This window comes from Dama dama, chromosome 18, assembly GCF_033118175.1.
Source record: "Dama dama isolate Ldn47 chromosome 18, ASM3311817v1, whole genome shotgun sequence".
In the NCBI taxonomy this organism is placed as follows: domain Eukaryota; kingdom Metazoa; phylum Chordata; class Mammalia; order Artiodactyla; family Cervidae; genus Dama; species Dama dama.
The window spans coordinates 111,740,056-111,760,354 of record NC_083698.1 but is presented as its reverse complement, the minus strand read 5'-3'; the positions used below and the strand labels follow the sequence as shown (position 1 = coordinate 111,760,354).

The 20,299-nt window shown below is 51.9% G+C and overlaps 1 protein-coding gene across 1 annotated transcript; it reads right to left on the bottom strand.

Moving 5' to 3' along the window:
- Positions 1-864: 864 nt before the first annotated feature.
- LOC133073113 (spidroin-1-like) lies at positions 865-18,789 on the bottom strand. Its single transcript, XM_061166582.1, has 2 exons — positions 18,762-18,789; positions 865-2,666 (listed from the first exon to the last, which is right to left on the bottom strand). The coding sequence occupies exons 1-2, from the start codon at positions 18,787-18,789 to the stop codon at positions 865-867; spliced, it is 1,830 nt and encodes a 609-aa protein (XP_061022565.1).
- Between the last annotated feature and the right edge of the window lie 1,510 nt (positions 18,790-20,299).

Genomic DNA, 20,299 nt, shown 5'->3' with positions numbered 1-20,299 from the left:
ACACACACAGGTGGCCCCCACTCTGCCCCTGGGACGCCTGCCCCAAGTGGAGAATAAATGCCGGCACAGCTGTGAGGGCCACACCCCCAAGGCGCGTCTGTGGGATCCCAGACGGCGGGGGCCGTGCCAGCGTCCAGAGACTGCGTCCTCCTGGGCCTGCATCTCTCTGTCTCCCCAGCCAAGGGCAGAGTGGCGAGGCCAGCTGGTCTGCTCAGCTGGCTTCTGATAGCATCGCCGCTGCTGGGTTTTCCATGTTAGTAGGTGGTTGCTACAGGTACGCAGCAGCAGCCAGATGGCATAGAAGGCACATTTCAAGGCCAGATGCTGTGTTGTTGTTTGGGGTTTTCCTACAGCTATCAAAACAGCCCAAGTCATGTTAATCCCAGCCTTATCTCATGATCAGATCGAAGCAAAAGTCAGTGATCAGAAAAGCAGCTGGATCCAGAGTCTGTGGGGACCGCTGTGTCCCTCACCTTGGCCCGGGAATGACGCCAGGCACGCCAAGGAGACTGTAGCTCTCCTCATCCAGGTGTCTCATGCCGGATCATGGCATTCGACTGCCCCTGTGGAGATGAGGGCAGAGATGTTTCTCCCCAGAAGAATCCGAGTTCCAGCCTGAGGCTGAAAGGCAGTCACTGCTGGGCTCTGGGCCTGTGGTGGCGTTTGTTTATCCTACTGGGGTCTGGGAGGGTGGAGCTGGCTTCAGAGACTGCACTCAGATGACCAGAGTGACCTTGTTCTGCATCTTTAGGGAGGTGTGGTCCTTGGACAGAAGACGGAAGGGCAGTGGGGTGACCTCCCTTCTGTCTCTATCTGATGCAGGTCACAGCCCTTCCCAAGGCCAGAGTCTGGGGACAGCCCTGCTCAGTTCCATGGTATCCAGTCCAACTGCACACCTGTGCTATCCACACCTGCGCTGCCCACACCTGCGCTGTCCACACCTGTGCTATCCACACCTGCGCTGCCCACACCTGTGCTGTCCACACCTGCTCTGCCCACACCTGCAGTGCCCATACCTGTGCTGTCCACACCTGTGCTATCCACACCTGCGCTGCCCACATCTGCGCTGCCCACACCTGCAGTGTCCACACCTGCGCTGCTCACATCTGTGCTGCCCACACCTGTGCTGCCCACACCTGCAGTGCCCACACCTGTGCTGTCCACACCTGCGCTGCCCACACCTGCACTGTCCACACCTGTGCTATCCACACCTGCTCTGCCCACACCTGCACTATCCACACCTGCGCTGCCCACACCTGTGCTGTCCACACCTGCGCTGCCCACACCTGTGCTGTCCACACCTGCGCTGCCCACACCTGCACTGTCCACACCTGTGCTATCCACACCTGCTCTGCCCACACCTGCACTATCCACACCTGCGCTGCCCACACCTGTGCTGTCCACACCTGCACTATCCACACCTGCGCTGCCCACACCTGCACTGTCCACACCTGTGCTATCCACACCTGCTCTGCCCACACCTGCGCTATCCACATCTGCGCTGCCCACACCTGTGCTGTCCACACCTGCGCTGCCCACACCTGTGCTGTCCACACCTGCTCTGCCCACACCTGTGCTGTCCACACCTGCGCTGCCCACACCTGTGCTGTCCACACCTGCGCTGCCCACACCTGCACTGTCCACACCTGTGCTATCCACACCTGCTCTGCCCACACCTGCACTATCCACACCTGCGCTGCCCACACCTGTGCTGTCCACACCTGCGCTGTCCACACCTGCGCTGCCCACACCTGCACTGTCCACACCTGTGCTATCCACACCTGCTCTGCCCACACCTGCGCTATCCACACCTGCGCTGCCCACACCTGTGCTGTCCACACCTGAGCTGCCCACACCTGTGCTGTCCACACCTGCTCTGCCCACACCTGTGCTGTCCACACCTGCGCTGCCCACACCTGTGCTGTCCACACCTGCGCTGCCCACACCTGCACTGTCCACACCTGTGCTATCCACACCTGCTCTGCCCACACCTGCACTATCCACACCTGCACTGCCCACACCTGCGCTGTCCACACCTGTGCTGTCCACACCTGTGCTGTCCACACCTGCTCTGCCCACACCTGTGCTATCCACACCTGCGCTGCCCACACCTGCTCTGCCCATACCTGTGCTGTCCACACCTGCGCTGCCCACAACTGCACTGTCCACACCTGCGCTATCCACACCTGCGCTGCCCACACCTGTGCTATCCACACCTGCTCTGCCCACACCTGCGCTGCCCACACTTGCAGTGCCCACACCTGCGCTCCCCACACCTGTGCTATCCACACCTGCAGTGCCCATACCTGTGCTGTCCACACCTGTGCTGTCCACACCTGCAGTGCCCATACCTGTGCTGTCCACACCTGCGCTGCCCACACCTGCTCTGCCCACACCTGCGCTGCCCACACCTGCTCTGCCCACACCTGCGCTGTCCACACCTGCACTATCCACACCTGCGCTGCCCACACCTGTGCTATCCACACCTGCTCTGCCCACACCTGCGCTGCCCACACCTGCTCTGCCCACACCTGCGCTATCCACACCTGCGCTGTCCACACCTGTGCTATCCACACCTGCTCTGCCCACACCTGCGCTATCCACACCTGCGCTGTCCACACCTGTGCTATCCACACCTGCGCTGTCCACACCTGTGCTGCCCACACCTGCGCCGTGCAGGGTGTTGCAGGGGCTGGAGGTGCTTTCACCTGGGCCGTACCTGAGGGAGCTTACAGTTCTCTTGAGGATGTTCAAGTTACATCTGTCAATCCTTTCACTTACAATTCTTGGTGATTCCTATACTAAGAGTGATTTTTATATTTTTATATGACTGAAAAAGTCAAATGAAGAAAAATAGTTTGTGACACAAGAGAGTTATATGAATTTAACGATCAGGGTCCATAAATAAAGTCTAGTTGTAACACAGCTCTGCTTGTTCCCTTGTGGCTGGTGGCTGGCTGCTTGGCCTGACTGGCAAAGCTGGTCAGCTGTGACAGAGACCGTATGCTCATGGAGCCTAAAATGCTACCATATCCACCACAGAAAAAGACCCCTAAGTAGACTCTGAAGTTCACAGAAGCAGCGCTGAGAACATTCCAGCCAGCAGTGTCCCATGCCACTCTCCAGGACTCAGCACCAGTGGGCAGTTTAATGATGAATGAATAAATAAATAAAAAGCATAAATCCTCGACTAAACAACTATTTTTAGGAGCATATTTTGTCCCCGTAGTTTATCTTAAAAGTATTTCCCTTTAGTGGTCCCAGAAACAAAAGCCCAGGGACAGTCCCTCCTCCAAGAAGCCATCTTGGACTTCCATCTTGCATGGATCTCTCTCCCTTCTGTGTTGTCCTCATAGCCTTGGACTTCTGATAACAGAGCCTCTCCTCGAGTCACTGACTTGTAAAAAGCTTCTTCTATTTGGGAACCTGGAAGCTCCTGCATCTCCATTCAGGGCGAGACCAGGGGAATCTGTGCATGATGCATGTGGTTTCCCTTCCTTACATCTCCTCTCCTTTTGTTGAGTGGACACCCTTCACTCAGCAACCACAGACATCATCAGGATACTGCGCTCTGACACCAGCGTTCTTGGACTTTCTGACGACCCAGATCAGCGGTCCTCAGCTGACCTTCCCAGGTCCTTCGTCTTAGGGTACGAACTCCTGTATCTTGCTTTCACCACCGTGTTTTACCCCAGGGCTGTGGCCCATTGGCCAGCTTAGCCGTTTGCTAGACCAGGACTCTAAACATCTGGGTGGAGTTCACCTCTGGACTCTGGGAAAAAGAGGTCTCCTCTTTTAAGGAAAGCTATGACCAACCTAGACAGCATATTAAAAAGCAGAGACATTACTCTGTCAACAAAGCTCCATCTAGTCAAAGCTATGGTTTTTCCAGTGGTCATGTATGGATGTGAGAGTTGGACTGTGAAGAAAGCTGAAAGCCAAAGAACTGATGCTTTTGAACTGTGGTGTTGGAGAAGACTCTTGAGAGTCCCTTGGACTGCAAGGAGATCCAACCAGTCCATCCTGAAGGAGATCAGTCCTGGGTGTTCATTGGAAGGACTGATGTTGAAGCTGAAACTCCAATACTTTGGCCACCTCATGCGAAGAGCTGACTCATTTGAAAAGATCCTGATGCTGGGAAAGATTGAAGGTGGGAGAAAAAGGGGACGACAGAGGATGAGATGGTAGGATGGCATCACCGACTCAATGAACAGGGGTTTGGGTGGACTCCGGGTGTTGGTGATGGACAGGGGGGCCTGGCATGCTGTGGTTCATGGGGTCGCAAAGAGTCAGACACGACTGAACGACTGAACTGAACTGAAACGTAGAACACGCAACAGGTGGGTGAGCACAGTCTCATAGGTAACATGCCACCCCTGATGGAGCACGGGTCACAGGTCAGTCCTACCACATATTCCCTGTTTGTCCTAAACAGGAGTAAAAGTACCAACTTCTGCGAATTAGGAAGAACTGCGTGGGGAACTGTACGCAAAGTGCATAGGCCCTGCTTGCAGTGAGTATGCGGTAAGTGTCCTTTCCTGGGCTCCACAGGGCCGGGGGCAGGGTCTTCTCCTTTCTGTGTGATCCTGGCAGCTCCCAGCACACGGATGTGTGGGGCAAGGACCCGTGTATGGTGATAATCAGTGATGAAAACAACTGGGGACCCGTTGGCTGCTCAGCAACAGACAGACACAGCAGCAGGGTTACTAGACTTTGCAACTAAAAATAAAGGTGTTCCAACTAAAGTGAAGCTTGAACATATGGGATATACTTATGCTGAAAAGGTATTCCTTGTTAATTTCTGAAATTCAATTTTAACTGAAGATCCTGTTTGTCCAGAAGCCATAAATGGAAGGAGTCTCGGTGTCACGGTAACGGGTAGGTAGAGGTAGATAGCAGGTGGAGGGGCTCTGCCTCTCTTCCCAGCAGAAAGGGCGGGGAGGGGAGAACCTCCCAGATGGATCATGGTGAGTGGCTATTCTCCTTTATGGGGACCTACCTCTGTCTACAGACCAGGATCCAGAGCGTCTAATGAGGAAGGCGTGGGGATTCATGTGAACTTGAGGAAAGACCAGGAAGCCAGCTCCTCCTGACTTCCCCCTGCAATTCCACCAGACACTAGAAAGACACTGCTTGCTCTTCATGGCATTTGAAGGTAAACTGAATTTGAGGCATCATTTTTCTTCCTCAAATTCAAGATGTCTTATCCATATGGTAGTAACGTTTCTTATTACATGTCTGATCTGATGTGAACTTACTGCATCTTGTCCAAAATGCATAAATATATTTCTTAAGCCTTCATGTAAACAAATATCACAGTTTGGTCTTCTTTTAGTTATGTTTTAATGAATATTTTGAAGACTGAGCTCTTCTTCTCCCTTCTTGACAAATGAGACCTTTCTCATTATTGTAATGGTTCTTAAGTCTTCCTGGTCAATTAGCAAAATATTTACTATTACTATTTATCATCTTCCTGATCATTTCTCACACTGCTTTGCATGCAGCAAAAACTGCTCAGAAATAGCACCACCAATTAAAAGGTAAAACAAGCCTGAAGAATTCTTTCTTAGTAATAAGTTATCCATTAAATACCACTGAAGCTGTTCTTATTGTAAAACGTATGTCAACATAATCTCAAATACTTTTTATAAAGTACCAGTAGTAAGACATTAAAAATGACAAAAATGTCTTTAATCTATAAAAAATATAATCGCCTGACATCATTTGCTGCACAATGAAATAAATATTACCCAGACGGGTCTATCTAGCTGGCAACTGTACCACGGGGCAGGAAGACTGTGACTTTCTAATAGGTCATCAATAAGTGTTGTATCATTTCTTCTCCGTTCAAGGGAGAGGAACAATCTCATGACCCTGAACCCATGGAGGAAGTCACAATATATCCCCTTCTTTGGGAGAAAACAAACACACTGGATTTTAGAAGCTAAAATAGATCTAAGTAGTTAATCAATTCAAGACACAAAGGACAAACTTGTGGTTGGCAGGGGTGGGTGGGGAGGGAAGGACTGGGAGTTTAGGATTAGCAGGTGCAAACTAGTACACATAGGATGGATAAACAAGACGATCCTACCGTACAGCAAGGGAACTGTATTCAGTATCCTGGGATGAACCATAACGGAAAAGAACATGGAAAATTTTAACTGAATCACTTTGCTGTACAGTGGAAATTAACACGACGTTGTAAATCAATTACACTTCAATAAAATACAAGCTTTTAAAAAGAACTGCTTTAAAGAGCCAAAGAGAGAGATGGAGAAGTAAGGATACAGAGCTTTACAGTTTAGAAGTCAGTCTTCCTTTGTCCCAAATACGAAGACAATTATGCAAATGCAATCTCAGGTCAATCAACACGTCCGTCCGCCACTCCACAGGTGCTCACTCAGTTCAGACGGAGGAGAGCTGCACGCACAGGGGTCAGGATACGAACATGCGGCCGGTCCAGGGCAGCCGGAAGAGGACAGGACACACACACAGGCCAGAGTGCGGGGGCCAGGGCTCCCCAGCTGGGCCAGGGTCCCATACACAGTGAGCAGGACAGCAGCCAGTAGAGTTTCCTGGTAAGTTCATCTGAATAATAACATAAAATCTCCTGGAGATGCATGGAGAACTTGTTTATTCTGTATTGAGGGTCAGTGTACTTCATCCTGGGGGCTATCTAGGGACTGTGTGCTCAAGCCTTGATTTGCCCCAGCTTGTCTTTGTGGAAGGTGGTCAGCCTGGGAGCCACACAAAGGCGTGAAATAGTATTTTCCCTGGAGAATCCCATAGACAGAGGAGCCTGACCAGCTCCAGTCCGTACGATCGCCAAGAGTCGGACATGACTGAAGCGACTTATCACACAAGCATGCATGGAGTCTTAGAAGATCTTAATGTTCCAGTGAGCAGAGCAGCTTGACTGTGCCCTTAATTTTCTTTTCTCGTTGAAGAATCCTACCCAGCGGTGACTCTCAGCCAGGATCGGCTGAATGCCGACTGACCAGGGGGACGCAGAGGGGTCCTGGCTCGGAGGGCATGAACGTGAGTCCTCACGGCTCACAGACCACACCTCAGCTAAACAGTACATGGTTCCTGGCACCTTCCCCAACAAAGCTCAGCTTTCCTTTCGTGCCTCCACCTGCAACCACAGCCCCGTCTGTGGGTCCCATTGTCTTTGGAACAATGAGCAACGGGTAAGAACAGTCAGCACATCCCAGCATCTCTCAGCTATTTTCTCCAGGCGGTGCCTCCTGCATCTCGTCTCCATGGCCACCCTGACCCTGCAATAGAACGGAACCTCAGCCCACTCCCAGTGCCCCGGACCCAAGGCAGGGCCTCCAAGGATGCCTGTAAACCGGCCCCCACCTTCTGTTAATGTGGGTCCTCACCCCAGCTCCCCTGATGCGCAGGTCATAGTCATCCCTCCCAGGCCCACGTGGTCCCTGCGCGCCCGCACCACCCCTTCTACAGTAATTCTTCCCGGAGGATGGCCTGACCCACAGACACAGCTCGGAACCTGAACTGTCCTGCGGCACTGGGGCTGTTTTCCTGCTTCATGTCTCACATCCTGATGAGACTGCCTTCTGCTCTCGGGGAGAAATAGAGTCTCCCTCCCCAACCGTGGACAAAGCAAAGAGGAATTCTCCATCAAAACATGCTGATGGCACTACTGAGTCTGTGCTCTGGAGCCTGCGAGCCGCAACTAGGGAGACTATGAGCCGCAGCGACTGAAGCCACATGCCTAGAGCCTGTGCTCTGCAACAGGGGAGCCACCGAAGTGAGAAGCCCACGGGCCTCAGGCAGAGGCAAGCCCGGCTCGCCGCACCTAGGGAAGAACCCGCATGCAGCATCGAAGACTCAGTGCAGCCAAAAATAAAAAAATAATTAAAAAATAATTAAAAAAAAAGAAAAAGTGTTGATGGCAGGAGACAGTAACACAGGCCGCATTTACTGATGTAGGAGATACCCGGGCCCGTGAAACTGTCATGAAGACCTCTAGGGGACCTTATACAGAACTCGAGCAGTGAGACAGGAGCCGGAATGCAAAACCTGGTTGGCTGTACGGGCTGGTGCAGTGACGTTTTCCAAGGCATGAACATTGGAAACAGCATTAAAACCCCAGCTTCCTTAAGAACCAAACTAGAAATGGAAGTAAAAGCAGAGCGTATTAAAAGTGCACACGATGACGTGCAGCGCACACTCTGCCAGCGGCGTGCTTTCACATCAGGCCACGTCTCTGTTATGTGCACCTTTGCTTCTAGGTGAGTGACTGCGGTGCAGTAGTGAAAATCCACCAGGATAAACTCGAGGCAAACATTATGGGCTTCAAACAATGGGATGGGAAAAAAACATGCAATATCTCTTTATGAGCCACCGGGTTCAGAATGGACATTTTCTAAATCTGAGGGTGAGCTCTGAGGATTATGAGTGGACAGGAAGCACCCAGCGCAAAATCGAGTTAAGAAAGTCAGCTGTCCACAAGCTGCCTGGCCTGGGGGCTGTTGAAGAAGACGGGGGCTTCAGTGAGGACGTGGGGAGAAGCAGCCTGGCTTGGCTCTTGGCGCATCAGGAACCTCTGCCGGGTCCCGTCAAGTTGGGGTGATATGTTATAAAAGGCTCTTGATGAATTGCACCTGCCCCAGGGGTGACCAGATGGTGAGAGACCGTGATCTCTGTCATCAACACATGTGTTCCAAAGACTAACAAGCTCTCTTTGTTCTGGAGAGAAGCAGGTAACCGGGATAAGCGTGGTCTTTATGGGACTTCATCAGAAATATTCTGAGCTGCCTCCACGGCTGGGACAGCAGGATCCAGGGCCACCGGAAGGGAGACACAGAGGAGGGTGGGATGAGAGCTTTGCAAATAACTGAGCCAGATGCCTCACAATGGAGGTTGGAAGTGGGATAAGTTGGGCAACCAGCCACGGAGATGTAGAAAGCCAGGGCGGGGCTGACCCCTGGGGCCATACCCACCCCTGGAGGGTAGCATAGAGCATGACAAGGATCGAGGAGGTTGGGATGGAGGATCCATCGTTCCCGCCAGGGATGTGCTCACCCCCAACCGGGAAAGACCAGGCTAAGTGGTCTCCTAGCAGTGGGTGCCTGGGACCAGAATCCAGGGGAAGTGTCTGGGCCACAGGCTCATACACGATGGTGTCCCTGCTCCCCAAAGCCCTGCCGGTCCCTCTGCAGGTCCCCGAGTCCAGCTCCCTTGGCCCAGGCTGTGTGGCACGGGGGACCCTGATGGTCCCAGGCCGGAGGTGTCAGGCCACAGGGGAGATTTGGACTGGACATGCCAACAGTGCTTACCCTTCCCCAGGCAGGTGTTGGTAAAGGTCGTTCCAGAAAAGGGGTCTTTCCAGGTAAAGCTGAGCCCCGGCAAAGGTGGGAAGACACCGCACCTCCCACCAGGCCAGGCAAGCCTGACTTCCTCCCGCCCCCTCTCACTCACTTTGGGAAGGAAGGTGTGCAGTTACAGGCTCGATGTGGAAATGGGATTGGAGCCATGGCTCAGGGGCTGAGGTCACACAGGGCAGCGGGACACTGGGATCCTGTGTGAGGCCTTCCACTACCCAGATCTGTTGTCTTCGGCAAGTCAGTCCTAGTATTGCGATCCTTCATCCCAATCTCCGAGATCCTTGTCATGCTCTATGCTACCCTCCAGGGGTGGGTATGGCCCCAGGGGTCAGCCCCGCCCTGGCTTTCTACATCTCCGTGGCTGGTTGCCCAACTTCTGCTCACCTAGTATTGTGAAATTCTGGCTCAGAAAACAATCCAGCTCTTAAATTTTCTGTGTATGTTATTATATTTGGTCTGTATTTAAATTGCACTTCGATTTGCAGAATCTGAGGGTTAGATTCATTGGAAAAGACCCTGATGCTGGGAATGATTGAAGGCAGGAGGAGAGAATGAGATGGTTGGATGGCATCACAGATGCTATGGACTTGAATCTGAGCAAACTCTGGGAGATGGTGAAGGACACAGAAGCCTGGCGTGCTGCAGTCCGTGGGATCGCAAAGAGTCGGACACAACTTAGCAGCTAAACAACAGCAAAGGGGTAGAAGAATCCAGGCATGAAATATTATACCTACTATGCTATGAAAACTTTTCTACAGTAGAGTAAGAAGCAACATTTTATAAACCTTTAATTTTTTATTAAAAATGTGTGGCCAGCAAGGGTGAGTTAATGGAATTCATTAATTCAATAAGGCAAATGTCCCTGAAGGGAGTTTTCTCTTTCTCGATATTCCACAAACTCCCCTAATCTATTAATGGAAAACTGTTATCTTGCCTATACTTAAAGATAAAAGTTCGGTTTTCACATCAACGTTATTCCAGGTCCATCATATTTTGTCTGCAGTTTATTCTAATTTTCTTTCACTCTTTCAGTCGTCCACTTACAAAGCCGGATGTGCCCCAGCATAAAGAGACGCAGAGTTTATATAGAACGTGTGTGGCTGGGTAATCAATGCACGCTCTAGAAAGCTGTTACATTTTTAATAGAACTTTTGTTTTAGTTGAGTCTTTAAGCTGATTAGTGAGGATGGCGGGATTTTAATTGGGGTTCTCATTTTCTTTGGGTCTTTGGGAGACATCACTTTTTTTTTTTTTTTTCCCATCTCACATAGCTAATCAGTCATGAAAATCTTCCCAGAAAGAGTTTTGTTCTTCCTTTATTCAGAGAGAGAGTTCTCCAGTTCTGGTCAAGGCAGGTTAGCATTCTGTACAAAAGATATCTTAATGATGGCAACATAATGTATGCGTGCCTCACCTTTGGACCCGAGAAAACGGAAGAGTATCTTTTTTTTTTTTTTTTTTTTTTGTAACAGCCAATCTTTGCAAAGCATTCAGGCCTAACTTCATTATGAGTCGACTTGTCCAAATCCTTACAAGTGTGGGTGCCTTTGACAGCCCCTCCCTGCCTGGGCCTCTGAGTGGCAGTCCGAACGGGACTCTCCATCACGGCAGGAATGCATTTATGATCATGCAGTGCTTAAGTCTGTTTTTATTTCTCGTTTTATGGAAAATGCAGCAGTAATCCCTTTAGAATTCCCCACAGCTTAAATCTCAGAGACCGTTCACGGCGTCTCTTAATGTCTCAAGGGTCCTTCAAGTCGCGTAAGCCCCATATTCAACAGGTAAAGCCTACTTTGTTCTATAGACATGGCTGGAAATAATGTGAAATTAAAGATTTAATCTTCTGGGGGGCACCTCAGCCTTTCCGTAGTCCATCACAAAGAAACTAAAAAGTCTAGCACCTTTTCAGCAAGGAGAAAAGTCTCTGATTGGCAGGAGCGGGGGCATTGATCCCCAAAACTATGTTGCTAAAAATTTTTATTAATGCAATTAGGCAAAGAGGCTGCTGTCCAGCCCCAAATGTTGGGGGAGACTTCATGTCACGATGAAATTTGCTTCCATTATTACCCTAATTGATGGGATTTATGTTCAGAGCAGGGGGAGAAAAAAGGAATCAAACTTTGGTGACAAATTAAGTACTTTTTTTGCTCTCAAGGAAACCTAATTCCACCAACACAAATTAGAAAGGGTGGTCAAGGCCCCACTGATATGAGAGGAAGGATTAGATAAGGAGGGATTGCACTGACCTGAATGCACCGTTTGTGAACTCCATCACCGTGCACCGTTGGACTGTTTAATGGCGTGTTCTCTTTAACATGGCGTAGTCTTTAACATGAATTAATTTTCCATATTGAGAGTTTTTGGAAATGTGCTAGAAAAACATCAAGAAATAAGTGCTACGTCATTTGCAGAACCCTGTCCGACACCCTTACTGTTTAGCATTTTATCCAAAGACCCTGCCGGTGAGTCCGGGGCTGGCCTGGGTTGCACGGCCTCTTGGTTCCTGCCTGTCTTTGCTTCTTCTGGGGAGTAGGTCTGCCTCTGCACGGTTTGGGGGGTGGGTCCCCAGAAACAGACCTTTCACTTTGTTTTTACAGAAAAGTCCAAGACTCCTGGGGAAGTTGAGGTATAGACGTTTGCTAAGGTGGAGGGCCCCGAGGCCAGGCAGACGGGCTTAAGCAGTGTGAAGAGCAGCACCAGCAAAGCTGGCCCAGGACGCGGTCCATCAGAACCCGGGAGCCCTCAGCCATCTGCAAGGTCCCACATCTGGTGACGCCTGTTCATAGGATGATCCAGAGATGACAGCCACACTGCCACAGCAGTATTTCAGAAACACAGATTAGCAGAAAATCTGAAATAATCTGAGCAGATTGCTAACGATTTTAAAAATGGATTTTTTAAAAAGTGGAGTATAATTGCTTTACAATGCTGTGTTAGTTTCTGTTGCACTACCCTCTTCTTGGACTTCCTTCCCATTTCGGTCTGAGTGGAGCGCTGAGTGGAGTTCCCTATGCTGTAGAGTAGATTCTCATTAGTTATCTACTTCAGACATAATGGTGTGCATAAATCAATCCCAGTCTCCCAATTCATCCCACCCTTCTAACCCCCTCAGGATCCACACTCTACATCTGTGTCTCTATTTCTGCTTTGCAAATAAGATCATCTATGCTATTTTTGGTAGCTCAGTCAATAAAGAATCCGCCTGCAGTGCAGGAGACCTGGGTTCCATCCCTGGGTCGGGAAGATCCCCTGAAGAAGGGAATGGCAACCCACCCCAGTATTCTTGCTGGGAGAATCCCATGGACGGAGAAACCTGGTGGGCTACAGTCCATGCGGTCGCAAGAGTCGGACATGACTTAGTGACTAAACCACCACTATGCTATTTTTCTAGATTCCACAAATATGTGTTAATATACCCCAGCAATCCCCCTCCTGGGCATATACACAGAGAAAACTATAATTCAAAAGGACACACTTCAAGGTTCATTGCAGCACCATTCACAATAGCCAGGCCACAGACGCAACCTAAATGTCCATCAGCAGAGGAGTGTATAAAAAAACGGATCTTTTATTGCAAAAATAATTAATGAGCAGAAGAGAATGGAGGGAAAGCAGAACATCTAAACTGGATTCTCTTAAAAGAGGATTTTGCAGAAAAGCAGCTTGCTTCGCCTGGGGTCCCACCACCTCCAGATTTCCGGACCGGGGAGCCCCTGAGACTGTGCTGCCGTGGTCACCACTGAGAGGCTCTGTTGAGTGGAACCTGCCCTGCCCAGCAGGAAATGCTGGGATCGGAGAGACTGCCCTCGTCTGGACTCTGAAGTCCCGAGAATATGCTCACTTTCACGGAAGGCTTCAGATGCAGGTATTTTTACCCCGCGGGCCTACAGGGAGGCTCTGGGAGCCTCCTGGCCCAGGGTTCTGCCCCCTTCTCTGGGCTCTGAGCAACTCAGGCAGCTGAGGAATGACTCACATGATCAGTGTTTGGATTTACATCCTGAAGGCTGAATCCAAACCAGAGTCTACACAGCCACAGGCTCTTCACAGAGCAGCGGCCTTGAGACAGACTGGGGCCTGGGGCCCGGGACCCTTTGCTGCAGTGCTTGCGGCTGGATAAGTGTCTCCCAGAAACAAGACACAAAGAAACTGCAAGGGAAGAAAACTGTGCATGTACAGTTGGGGCAAATTACAGGCAACGAGATACAAAGAGATGAAAAAGCCCACTGTCACCTCTGAAGAGCTGGGAGCAAAAGCAGGGTACTTCGCATGCTCCCTGCACATAGCAAGGGGTGGGGAGACTACCTAAGCCACCCCTCTGGCCTGACCCTGGACACACCCCTGCGTGCGCGTGTACTAAGTTGCTTCAGTTCTGTCTCTTTGCGACCCTGTGGACTGTAGCCCTCCAGGCTCCTCTGTCCAGGGAATTCTCCAGGCAAGAATACTGGAGTGGGTTGCCATGCCCTCCTCCAGGGGATCTTCCTGACCCAGGGATCAAACCCGCCTCTCTTATGTCTCCTGCATTGGTAGGAAGGTTCTTTGCCACTAGCGTCACCTGGGAAGCTGGACACATCTCTACCCTCACCCCATTTAAGCAACCAGCTCACCACCCCCAGGCGAGCAAGCAAGGGAACCTGCTGTCTGTTCTCACTCCCCACTGCTGCAGTAGGACTCTAGCAAAACCTCGCCCGAATTTCTCGTCTGATCACTGATTGATTCCTATTGATTAAGGAGGCCAAGAATGCTGGTTGGTAACAGCCTCACCTGCCAATGGGTTCTGAGACCGCCAACCAGTTGCCAAGCGCAGGGAGGGACACGGTTCATTTCAGCAAGCAGGCACCCATCCATGTTTCAGCTGCCAATTGCACTGTAACAAGCCACACTCAAAACTCCAAACGCAGAAACAAAAAACCATTGATCATTTCTTGCCACTTTGCTCTCCGGACTGGGCCCAGCTGGGTGACCTTGAGGCTCCTGCAGCTGATGAAACCCTCAAGGAGGCCCTTGCCCTCGGTGGTCCAGCCCAAAGCCAGCTGGTACAGCTGGGATGGGCCCAGCCACATTCTCCCAGGAGGCCCACCCCCAGGAACAGCTTGGTGTTGTGTTAGCTTCCCTGGGACGGCTGTAACAAAGGACCACCAGCTGAATAGTTTAGAATGACAGAACTTCACTCTCTCACAGTCTGGAAGCTACGAGTCAGAAATCAAGGGGTCAGCTAAGCTGTGCTCTGTCCCCCAGCTTCTGGTGGGCCCCGGGGAGCCCTGGAGTTGCTGGATTTGCAGCGGCATCGCTCCGGTCTCCGCCTCTTGCTGCTTGGCTGTCTTCCCTCTATGCGTCTGGGTCTCACCTCTTCTTACTGGGAGAGCAGTCAAGTTGGGCTAAGGTCTACTCAACTGCTGTGTGTCTCCATTTACTCTACATCTTAGTTCCATCCACAAAACCCTGTTCCCAAACAAAGTCACCTATTCAGGTGCCAGGGGTTTGGACTAAACCCTGTTGGAGGAGCTCGTGCCACCAAGCAGGGTGGCCTCGAGGACGTGATGCTATTGGAACGAGTCAGTCAGAAAAGGATAAACATTGTATGTATCCACTTATATGATGTAGGTATTCAGACAGTCAAAATTTTAGAGACAGAAAGTAGTGTGGCTGTCAGGGCCTGAGGAGGAGGCGTGGGGGAGTGTTTTTAACGGGTTTGGGTCTCAGCTTTACAAGATTAAATGTTATGAAGATGAATGGTGATGATGGCTCACAACATTATCAGTTCAGTTCAGTCGCTCAGTCGTGTCCGACTCTCTGCGACCCCATGGACTGCAGCACACCAGCCTCCCTGTCTATCACCAACTCCTGGAGTTTACTCAAACTCATGTCCACTGAGTCTGTGATGCCATCCAACCAGCTCATCCTCCGTCATCCCCTTCCCCTCCTGCCTTCAATCTTTCCCAGCATCAGGGTCTTTTCACAACATTATAAACGTATTTAATATCACTGAACTGAAAACCAACTAAGATGGTAAATTTAATGTTATGACATTTTACTTCAATTTTTTAAAAGTTTTAAAGGCATATGGATTGGAAAGGAAGAAATAAGACTGTCCCTACTTAGAGATGATATGATTACATATACAGGAAATCCAAGGGATCTCAAACAGCTCCTAGAGCTAATGAGTGTGATCAGCAAGTTAACAGCATGTAAGATAAACATTCAAAATCGATGATATTTCTAGTAGTGAATACATGGGCACCAATATTAGAAATATAACACCACCTACCATTGCTCAAAAAATGGAATTCTTAGGAGGAAATCTAATAATACACGCACAGGATTTGTATGCTGAAAGGCATATCATGTTCACGGATTGGCAGGCTCAACATAGTGAAGACATCAACTTTCTGAAAGTTGATATAAGGTTTTAAACACTTTCTATCAAAATCCTGGGCTTCCCTAGTGGCTCAGATGGTAAAGAATCTACCTGCAATGCAGGTGACCTAGGTTCTATCCCTGGGTTGGGAATATCCCCTGGAGAAGGAAAGGCTACCCACTCCACTATTCTTGCCTAGAGAATCCTATGGACAGAGGAGCCTGGAGGGCTACAGTTCATGGGGTCACAAAGAGTCAGACAAGACTGAGCAACAACTTTTTAATCAAAATCCTAGCAAGACTTTTTGGAGATACAGCAAGATTATTCTAAAATTTACATAGATATGCAAATGAACTGAAACAGCTAAGACATTTTTGAAAAAGAAGACTCAAGTGGAAAGAATCAGTCTACTGATTTCAAGCCTTATTACATGGCTATAACATAAGCTATACAAGACTGTGGCGTTGGAGTAGAGACAGACACATAGATCAATAGGACGGAAGAGAGAACCCAGGAATAGACCCGCATACATATGCCCAGCTGATTTCTGACAAAGGGGCAAAAGCAGTTCACGGAGGATTCTCACAGCCCCGCGGGGAACACAAGGTGTGGGGGTGGGGTGAGGAGGGTGGACACTCACAGCCCTGGTGTATTTAAAAAGAAACCAGGCTTTCCAAGAATCAGGCATTTTAAAAACCACATGCCACCAAATAGCCAACTGAAGAGAAGGAACTTCAGCAGAGCAGTTGCTGTAGACCCTTCCATGCAACAGAGGGTCCTCCTTCCGGGGGGAGGGGGCTGCAGGGGGCGCTCGCCCAGCAGGGGCCCTCCTGTTTCTCCGGGTGTGGATGGCGTCGACCTCGGCACTGCCAGCACGTGGGCGGTGGGGGCGTGGATCTGGGGTGCTGGCCACAAGCCTGCATTCAGATCAGGGGACCGCCAGCCTCTGAATCGCGCCTCCCACGTCTCTGTGACCTTGAGAAGGTCACGTCTCTTGTTTCTGCCTCTGTTCTCTCCGCTGGGGTGGGGGGCGACCCCTGTGCCTGCCGAGCCCACTCCAGTGGGATGGGGGCGGGGAGAGGAGGGGCGGGGAGAGGAGGGGGCAGGGAGGGGAGGGGAGGGGGCGACTCATGTACAAACAGCCCATCCCTAGGAGGAGGAGCACCTCTGCCCAGGCCAGGCCCATGGGTGGCTCTGTGTGGCACAAGGAAGGCAGGACCCAGAGAAGGACTCCAGAGGGACAGAGAGACATCAAAGGAACGACAGGTGCCCAGAGCGGGCTGTGCGTCCTCCAAGGAGAGAATGGCCCGCGTCCAGGTCTTGGCTTTTTTGGCTTCCTCGGGCCCAGTGAGGACACTCGGTTCCCCAGGGAGTTCAACTGCCCACACTCAGGATTCGTTGTAGCTTCTCCTCCAAAGGTCCCTGTGGACCGGGGAGCCCTCCCTTCCAAAACCTTCAGGGCACTACAGAGAAGCAGAGGGCCGCATGCGGCCCTTTGCATGTTAGACGAGATACCTATTTACTCCCCAGTTAGTGGATGCCACAGCAACCTTCCAGATTCATGTCAGGGAAACTCCCCGGCTCAGAAGTTACAAAAAGGCCACCGTAGCCCTTTCTGACAACGTGATCTCAACGACCCCTTCCAGCCCGGGAGGTGAGGCGGACTAGAAGACTTCCTTGTCATCGGCATCGCCAGCAAACAGCAGTTTATAAGACAGCGTGGTTGCCTGGCGACAAGTGCTGTGTGTCTTGAGTGTCCTGTGTGTTATCAATGCCCCCAGTGCCTGGGCCCTGCTGGTGGTTTTCTCCACCATGACTCTTTTAGGATGGGTAAAGTCTAGCCACTAAAGCTGCTTGGGTTTCAGCCTGCCTCATCCTAGACGGTGTTTTCCTAAACACATCGCTAGGCACCAGATCAGGAAACCCTCAGGCCCGTGTTTGCATGTTGAACTGTGCAGAACTCCAGGGGTCTTCGGGGAGTCTTCAGAGACCACCTCGGTGGGGGAGGGGGCAGAGGGTTCGGGGGAAATGCTTCTCTTACAGCCTCTTCTTCCATCTGACCCCCCTGATCCTGGGATCACACAGCCCACCTTGGCAGGAAGGGCAGCTCGAGCTGGAGGAGGGCTGAGACCACTGGGATTCAGATCTGAATCTGCTCTGCGTCCCCTGCGGGACGTACCTGGAGCTGACCCCGCGCGTTTGGTTGCCATGGTATCCGAGGCCTGCAGCTAGCCGGCGGAGGCGGGCTCACCCGCGTGTTTGTCTTCTCTGATATAAAAAGCTTGGAGCAACTAGACTGAGGAGGGGTGAAGGCCACTGAAGAAAAGCGCCAAGGTCCCCAGGGCCACGTGCGCCAGGGAAAGCTGAGTCTCCCAACGCCAGCTTGAACCGCCCCTGCGGCCACCTGCCTGAGTCCGCAGAGCCCGGACCTTGCCACACGCCTTGGCTGAGGGATAAAGCCAGGCAGACGGGAGGCCTTGCACTGGACACAAAGCCTGAAACTGAGGAGGGACAGGAGAGGGGACCCCCACCTCACAGACGCCCTTGAATGTTTTTTCTGAAGTCCACACCCTCTGCGACAAGAAGTGTGGCTCCCAGTGCCAAGGCTGAGTGATCGTGGGCTCCTGAGAGGTGCCCCCATGTCAGGAGAGAAACAGACCTGGTTTCAGCACCTCCTTAGGCCCCCGGGCCCACCCCCCACTCACTAAGGAACGCAGGCTCCTTCAGGAGGCACGCAGGTGATAACACTTAAGGGGGAGTCAGAAAGCAGACTCGGGGCCAGCTAATCCTGGGACAGCCTCTGCTCCAGCTCTTCAACATGGAAATGTCCGGCTGTGTCTGGAGGTTGTTCTGGCTCCATCGTGAAAGCAGGGACTCGTGGAATCCTGAAGCGCACAGTGAGAATCAATGCCATCTCGGACCGCTCTGATCTCACAGCCTCACCTCTAGGCCCCGGGGTCCTGGGTCCACGAAGCGGACGGTGCACAACAGGGGCTGGCCGTGCGTGGGTCACACGGATGCACGGGCCAGAGGAGTGGGCACCGGCCACTGACCTGCACTCCGGACCAGCACGTTCTCCATCCTGGGGTTCGGTTTCAGTCCTGGGACACGATGTCTCCAGAGGCCCCCTGGAACCTTTTCTTCTCCAGACCCCACACGTCCAGCATCTGCACTGGTCCACCGGATTCTGTCTGTCAAGTCTTCAGTTTCAACAAGGGCTCCTTTCCACACGTGTTGAAGTTCTCTGGACTAACACAAGATGGAATTGTCTGACTCACAAGAAACTGATGGAAGGAAAGCTCTCTCTCCCAGGCCTCCTGGTCCGTGGTCCCCTCTTGACACGTCCAGGAACCAGCCTTGTCCTCACCGCCAATGCAGCTTGCTCCTGACCCGTCTCCATCACCCCGACCTGGGCTGACGAATCAGCCATTCCCAGGTCCCCGGGGGCCCGTGGGTCCCCACCTCTCCTGTCCTCACCGTGGCTCACACCCTCTCTTTCACTTTTCCTAGATGACTGAGAAGGGTCTACTCAGCAAAAGAAAACCCACTCCAGATTTTCAGAGACACCTCAACGCAGAGAACTATTACGAGGAACAGATTAAACTGGACCGGAGGACTGGAGAGGTGAGAGGAGGACGGTGAGGTTGTAGCTGCAGGAAGCAGCCTCTGCGTGGGCAGAGACCGGGGTGACGAGAATCTAGGGGTTTGAAGGAGGAGCCCAGCAGAGTGGCTGAGAGGAGGGGCCCAGCACGGTACTGCAGACAGAGACAGGAAGCGGGTGCTGCTGACCTCTGGGGCGAGGCCACCATGAGTGGGGGGGGGAGCATGGCCCCCCGTCTCCTCCAGGCTACAGGGTCCCCTCCGTGGGCTCGTCCCTGCAGGGACCCAGCTGGCCAAGGAGACAGGTCAGGCCACCCCCTGCTGCACCCTGCACCCCAGGGCTGAGTCTGGAGGTGAAGGTGAAGCTGAGAGACGACCTTGGTTACTGACTTGGGATGTCTGACTTGCGGTGTTCCTCATCACTTTCTTCTGAAGCAGGTGCTGGAACGCCCAGGCCCTTGGCCCCTCCCTTCCAAGCTCGGGCCGAGCTGCCACGGACCCTGCTGGCCACCCTACTTCAGGCTTCCTCCAGCGCTCAGGGAGGCATCTGTCCCGGCCCTGAGGTCCTCCCCATCTCACAGATCCCACCCCTTAACTTGTGTTTCCTGCGCTCTCCTTCCAAAAGCCACCTGCCCCAAGCCCTTCCTCGGGGCCTGCTCTTCCCACGAGCCAGAGGCCCCTCTGCCTGGAGTCCAGTGGCCATCACGTGCAGACCACGTGAGCCGGTGGCCGATCTAAGGTTTTCCCAATGGTGTTAGGCTCGAGGGGTGCTTGTGGGAAATTGGGAGCTTGATGGGTTTGGGGAACTCACTGGCCAGCGTTTCTAATTTCCAGCCCACGTAAAGCTATTATTCTGAATCTTGCTGCTTCTCTGCTTTGGTCTCTAAGCCACTGTCTCATAGTCACTGGTGATGCCACACAGCACCTCGGAGAGAAGATGGCCTGTTAGCCACCCCGCAGGGGCCGGGATCTGTCGACTCAAGAAACAAAA